Source organism: Hordeum vulgare, chromosome 5H, assembly GCF_904849725.1.
Source record: "Hordeum vulgare subsp. vulgare chromosome 5H, MorexV3_pseudomolecules_assembly, whole genome shotgun sequence".
In the NCBI taxonomy this organism is placed as follows: domain Eukaryota; kingdom Viridiplantae; phylum Streptophyta; class Magnoliopsida; order Poales; family Poaceae; genus Hordeum; species Hordeum vulgare.
Genome location: NC_058522.1, coordinates 28062006 through 28068915, shown reverse-complemented (window position 1 = coordinate 28068915; position 6910 = coordinate 28062006). Strand labels below are relative to the sequence as shown.

Here is a 6910-nt window from a genome sequence, read left to right as displayed (position 1 = left end):
AACGGAAAGAAGGGGGAATCTTCTGGAACGCCGACATCACTCTGCCACAGTTTAGTTCATCTCTTGAATGACTTTGATCCTTGTTACACCGGAACCTGGTCCATGCAGTCATTCATATTTTGCTTGTGGGGCTGTTTCCATGTTGTTCATAAGTGGTAAATTTTAATACACTATGTGAGTTTAGATGATGCATGCATGAATTAAACATGGGACTTTGATTAAGCTGTAATTTGTTTCTAAGGATGCAGGACTCGCTGTTGTTCTAGGAAAAGGATGCCGCCGACATTGTTCCTCGGTGCGTCGTCGTTCCAGCACTAAAACACAGGTTTATGCCATCGCCTATTTATTACTTGCCCTTCGTCTGCAGAATCGAGCGCAGGTTTTCGATTGTAATATAGACCTTTGAAAACATTATTTTCATGTTTGCACGGTGCTTGAAACATAATTACACTGTATATGTTTAGCAGATTTACATACTACTATTGTTAGAGTAGAAAGTGTTTTTGAACTTCAAATTATATACTGCCTTCGGATAATTTTCTTGAAAACAAAGATATCTTTTGGTGTTTGCGGTAATGTGGTGTACAATAGGTAGCCATGGTTCTATAGAAATTAGAAGTGTTAGCAAAACAGAGTGAAACATAACTGAATATATTTCCTTTAGTATTGTGTGTCTACTTGAACTTTCTTTGGAATCTGATGTAACCATCCCACAACCTGAAAATACTGTATGATGTCCAGAGAAGATTTCTACTTACATGTAACCGGGCTTAACTATGGTTACATTTCTCTATGTCTGCAAATTTCAAGTAGTAGTATACATACAACTTTGGTCACAGTATAATCATCTGATGCAATGTGATAGTTCCAGCTAAATTTCTTCACCTATAAATCCTATTATGTTACTTCTTTTTGTGTAAACGTGGGATTTCTAGATTTTATGAAAATGATTTTTTTACTTCAGCAAGTGTTACTTTGAATCTGTTAAAATATAGATGAATCCTTGCAAATCCAACAAAAGGGGTGAGAATATATGTAACATGAAGTTTCTCATGCTGATAGGGCATTTGTTTGCATGGCTGCAACATGATCATGGTGCACATATATGTAATACTAAAGGTTTCTTCTATAACCGTGGATTCTAATGCTATGCTTGTCATGTTGGCCGAGCAAAATTGACAATCTTTGTTGCTTGTTCAGCTCTGATCCATCTCAAAAATCCTTGTTAATTTCTACTTCCTGGGCTGGCCGGCTGACATCCCGCGGAGGGCGGCTGCGGCCTGAGCGAGATTCATTGGGCAAGGAAGCTGAAAGTAGGATGTCCAGCCTCTGAGCCTTAGCCGCTGCACCAGGTCGCCTCCATGTTGGCTGTTGTAACCTGTATGTACATCTCCGTCAGATCAATCGCTATTCTGATAGGAATGCGCTTCCCGACGATGGTTCGTACCTCCCCAACGGTTTGTTGTGACACTTCTACATGATTCTTATGTGCAGATAACAAGAAAAGTTGTCATGGTTCAGGCATCTGTTAGTTACCAAAAGAAATCTCACAACTGAAGAAGAGGAGCTGTGGATCCGGGTGTATGTGATATCCATGCAAGATTTCCTACAATGTTCATTGAGCTACACTTCTTGCAGCTTTTTGCAAAGTATCAGGCAATGCAATCGCATGTTTGTGATGCTTTGTTCCTACGGTGTCTTCAGTTTCATCTCAGTAGAGATTCAAAATCAAAACCATGTCATTCATGTTGTCATTGAAATTACAAATCGCTCCCTCACTTATTCATGTATGTTTGTATCCGCAAGGGAGCAAGCTCCTTCCAGCAGATGGGCTCCATGGCACTACATCTATATTATACTGGAATGATGTGTTGATCGATTCATACGTGGTTTGTGGTATAATAATCGATTGTTCTTCTACATGGCAATAATTGATGAAATTCAAGTTACTTGTACCACAGTTGGGCATACCTGGTAATGTGATGTTAGTTGCTGAATTACCAGTTTCATGCTCTTTGGAATATTTAGAGAATTACCAGTTGTGTGATGTTGCATGACGTTCATGTGCTCCTCTAGGCCGAATCGTTCGGAAGAGGAGGAGTAGCTCATGGGTGGCATTGGGTCTCACCGATGCCTTGAGGACCTTCTGGACAACAAGGCTGCTACGACATATTATATAGGGACATCACGGTGAGCGTTGCCGGCTAGGCTGGGATGGAGCTGTGGTAGGATCCTGTCATGTTGTTATGGCAAGAAAGGTGTCAACCATGATATCGCGTTGCAACACATGATCGATTTTTTGTAAATTAAAAAGCCCGTAGCAACGCACGGACATTGTACTAGTAGAATTTTAAGTCCTAAACTAACATTGATGTTCGTATTTTTTTAAAATTTATTTTATGTCAGCAATGTGCGTTCAACCAAAATAGACATTCCTATCAACTACGAATGGGTCCATTACGACTGGGTGAAGAATGTGTTGGCTCAGTCTAGCTACTAAAAAAAAGGAAGACGAGGAAAATCATCAAAAGGATCAATCAAGGTACTGTGCGCGGGTAGTCGATCCGTAGCCCATGAATCCTCCGACTGTTGACCCCTTTGCCCATGCATGACCTCCGTAAATAAACACGGAGAGAAGTGCCCTCGATCCATAAAGACTTGAGAGAGATGCAAGAGACTGAACACCGCCGCCGATGGATGGATCCACCGGATCTTTTGCTAGCTTCTCAAGAGCTTGATCCACACGCACATCTTTCTCATGCATGCATGTCTCCAAACTTGGCCGCCAAAGCCGAACATGTCAAACATGCACACATGCATGCATACAGCTCAGTGTTGAGCTGGGCTTGACATGGACGTGACGCTCATCCCTTGGGAAAATCGGCTCCACACGGCGCCCAAGATCTCGAAAATCTTGTCGGAACAGTGACCCGCGAGCGCACGGGATGCTTTCAGTTTATAACTTTACATCATCTTTCTGGCCGTGCTGCGCTGAGTGAAGTTTGCTCTGACCTCTGCTCTGAGAACGCCCGCGCAGACAAATGAATGAGCCCTGCGTAAGTGCGACGATGATGATCGTATGTTGGTGGCGGGAAGACGACGGTGGCGATTATGGTTATGCCGACAAAGATGATGATGCGTGTGTAATGTTGCTAGTTGGGTCATACTATAATTATATGAGAGGTGACAGCCATCACCTGTCGATGTCTGTTGATCCAGTCTCCCAGGGAATGATATATCCATCCATTTCAGTCAAATCAACAGCACTATGTGCTGCTGCTACTGTATTAGTGTACTTCTGAAGCTCTGAACCCACCCAAGTTGGCTTGATAAAAAGCCCAGTCGTTGCAACTCGCCGCTCCATCCATCCTGCTGCTCGTTAATTAGAGGGGTAGAAACAGAGAGCCGCAGGTGTGTGCTGATCAGCTCGAGGCTCTGTACACCATCTACAGAAAAATTCAGAAGCAGCTACCTTATTAGGTACTATACATGTTTAGCTAAACAGATTACAGATGGCGTATCTATCTTTGCTGGTCTTTCTAATTCTTTCTTGGTTTGCTGCTCACATGTCAAATGGGATATGCTATTTTATCATCGTCATCATCATATTCTCTTTGCAGCGGGTGAGCGAGGCGTGTCTCATACTGAGGAACAATGAACCAACAGTTCGTCCCAGCAGACTGGAGCGGCAACATGGGGGACGCCCTGCCGCCATTAAGGTCCGTCCTCTTCGCCGCCCGATTCTTGGTATCGACAGGTCAATTGGAGCTCTTGGATCCGTGACTCATTCTTGCATGCGGCGTCTTGCTGCTACAGCGGCGAAGACGGCGGCCTCGTCGAGCTGCTGCGGTGCAGCGGCCACGTCGTCATGCAGAGCCAGGCGGTGCGCGAGCTGGAGGCAACGCCGTGGTTCCAGTATCCCATCGACGACTCGCTGGAGGAGAAGGACCTCTTCTCGGAGATCTTTGGCAGAATGCCGGCGGATGGCGCAGGCACGCCGTGGAAGGAGGAGGATCAGGAGCGCGGCGCCGCGGACGCGGTGACCGCGCTCCGAAGCGTGTTGATGCCGCCGCCGCTGCTGCTGACGGACAAAGCAGGGTTGCACGGCCACGGCCCGCCAGTTTCAGAGGCCGGCGAGTCCTCGGTGGTCACAATGGCATTCGGGAGGCCCTGCGGCGGGAGCAACGAGGCCCAGACGCCCCACGTTTCGGATGCCGCCGGCGACGACAGAGTGCTGCTGCCGTTGAGCAGCAAGGAGGCCAGGGACGCGAGGTCCTACCACAGCGCGTCGGCGACGTTGACCACGTCGTCGGCGTGGTCGAGGCCTTCCGGCGCCAGCAAGCGGAAGCAGTGTGATGGCGCCGAGAGCCCCGGTGAGGTTATGCAGCATGACGTTGAGTCGGAGTCCGCAAACGTGACGTGCGAGACGGCGCAGAAGCCAGCGACAGCCAAACGGCGGCGCGCCGCCCAAGTGCACAACCTCTCGGAGAGGGTACCTGACAAACACCTTCGTCTTACTTACTTGGAGTTGCCTTGACTCTTGGCCCTCTTGGCCGCCATGGCTGACAGACTCTCTGTTCTGCGTGATCGATCGTCGATGCAGAGGAGGAGGGACAGGATCAACGAGAAGATGAGGGCCCTGCAAGAACTCGTACCCCACTGCAACAAAGTACGTAATTCCAATCTCTCCGCAGCTTCGGTCTTAAATCTACTAATTAATTCTAAGCAATGGCGATCGGTCTGATCATCTTGTTCTTGGCATCCAATTCGTCCACCAGACGGACAAGGCGTCGATGCTGGACGAGGCCATCGAGTACCTCAAATCGCTGCAGCTGCAGCTGCAGGTGATGTGGGCTATGGGCGGCCGCATGGCGCCGGCGCCGGTGATGTTCCCGGCGGGCGCCCACCAGTACATGCAGCGGATGGCCACCATTAGTTCCAAGATGCCGCCATTCAGGACTTGCGTGTACAGTTCAAATTACCCAGAATCGAGTTAAGAGATTTTCTTCGTGATCGGTTTACTTGATTGTCTGTTTAGACAAGTTTGGTGTACTGTATTTTATTCAAAAGAATAATACTACTCTTTTAATTCTTAGGAGTTTCACAAGTCAACCTACTCCTTTAATTCAGAAAAATGTAAGGCGTGCTTTGAAAATTTAAACTCGTGTTTTAACCCAGATGTGAATCATGTTATAAGAGAATCTTGAACGGTCAACCGTAAATATTCTTCTATCCGTAGGCAGGGGAAATAAGGCTCTGTTTGTTTCAGAAGTTTTAGGATTTTTTTAGTTTTAACAAAAAAAATTCCTAGTCCCTACTTGTTTGTTTTCATGAACTAAACAGGGATTAGAGGTCATTAGATGACATGCAAAAACACCATGTTACCCCTAGTAATATACTCCCTCCGTCACGGTTTAGAAGGCGTGCATGGAAATTCTCTAAAACCTAGGTGGTTATTGATTGACGTAAAATGAGTTGAAAAATAGCATTCGCACTACGCATGCATATAGAAGTAGTATATCAAAGTACTAATTAGCTGCTAGGAATAAATGCAATGCGCCTTAAACCTTGTGTATTGTGGAAATGCACGCAAACTTAACCGTGCCTTCTAAACCGTGACGGAGGTAGTACTAGAAGTTATTAAATGACATGTTAAAAGTAGGGGTAGTGTTGGAAAAAGTGCCAAAAAAGTCCCAAAAAGACTCTCTCATAGGGACTTCTTCCTTTAGTCCCAAATACCCCCTTTTAGTCCTTAAAAATCCCTCCTGTTTATTTCACATGGGACTAAAAGGGAGTTTTTTAGTCCCTAACCAAAAAGTCCCTGGAAACAAACATCCCCTAAATCCACAGACACATACGTCGAAGGCCGCCATTCAATGTTACTCGGTATATGTCTATCAGTAAATAATAATTTAGAATTCAAATGTAATTCGATTCACACAGGCAGCCGGATCACATCAGCGTGAGGTTGCATGCCAAAAAAAGATAAGTATGTTTAGTTTTTATTTGCCTGAATCCAAAAGAACTTCGGTCCGACGATTCGTTCAATTTTTTACCCCGTCGGACCTGCAACCCCCGCCTTCTCAACTCTGATCAAGGTGCCCTCCTCGCCGCGAACGCATACTTCGCTTCCCTCTTCGATGTCGTTGCGTCTTCAATGTCCGCCGCTGTCACCTCATTTTTCTTCTGCTGCAACATCTGGCAACAGACGGATTGCACAATCATTCTTGCGTCGGATGCACACTCCACATTCAAGGAAAACATCTTGACACCCTCTGTATTGGCGGTGATCTTCAAATTCTTTTTTAGAGTGCGGCCATCCTCGCGTGACAAAACATGTCATATATAAGAAATGTTCGAAATTGTCATGTTTTTGCACAGCACGCGTGGCATTTATCAAGGTCTATCATAAGTTCGTATAATGCATATGAGTTAGATGCAATGAGAATTTGCAAAATCATTTTATTGCAGCGCGGTTATCTCCATGTTTTGCTTCACATGTACGATTAGGATTTCAGCTAAAACTAAGTTGATTCAAAAATAATAATTAAACATAAACTTAGGAAGGCAATCCCGGCGGGCGAACGTTTACCGCCAAGGCAGTTGCGAACGAATGTGCCGGGGTTGATTTTGAAAAAAAAAAAGTTGAGTTTAGTGCAAATTTTCAAGAGAACTGCCATCCATGCATCAATCTGAGTTAGACAAGTATAGAGGCGTTTGCTGGGATCCCATCCCAGCGAACGTTCGCGAGATATCTGTGTGTAAACTTATATTATAATCATAAATAATATGAAGGCCACATACGCCTTCGGGCGTCCTCTTGAATTGCAAGGTAGGGTTTCCTCCGACGTCGTTCGCTCCGGCCGGTGGAGATGTCCGGGTCGGGGTCCAACCCAGTCCTCGGGGGAGC

At 45.8% G+C, this 6910-nt stretch overlaps 1 protein-coding gene across 1 annotated transcript; it reads left to right on the top strand.

The window, feature by feature from the left end:
- Nucleotides 1-3261: 3261 nt before the first annotated feature.
- LOC123399148 (transcription factor PHYTOCHROME INTERACTING FACTOR-LIKE 13-like) lies at nucleotides 3262-5095 on the top strand. Its single transcript, XM_045093570.1, has 5 exons — nucleotides 3262-3480; nucleotides 3621-3719; nucleotides 3817-4492; nucleotides 4604-4669; nucleotides 4779-5095. Exons 2-5 carry the CDS (start codon nucleotides 3655-3657, stop codon nucleotides 4995-4997), a joined length of 1026 nt encoding a protein of 341 aa, XP_044949505.1. The 5' UTR covers nucleotides 3262-3480; nucleotides 3621-3654; the 3' UTR covers nucleotides 4998-5095.
- Nucleotides 5096-6910: the final 1815 nt, after the last annotated feature.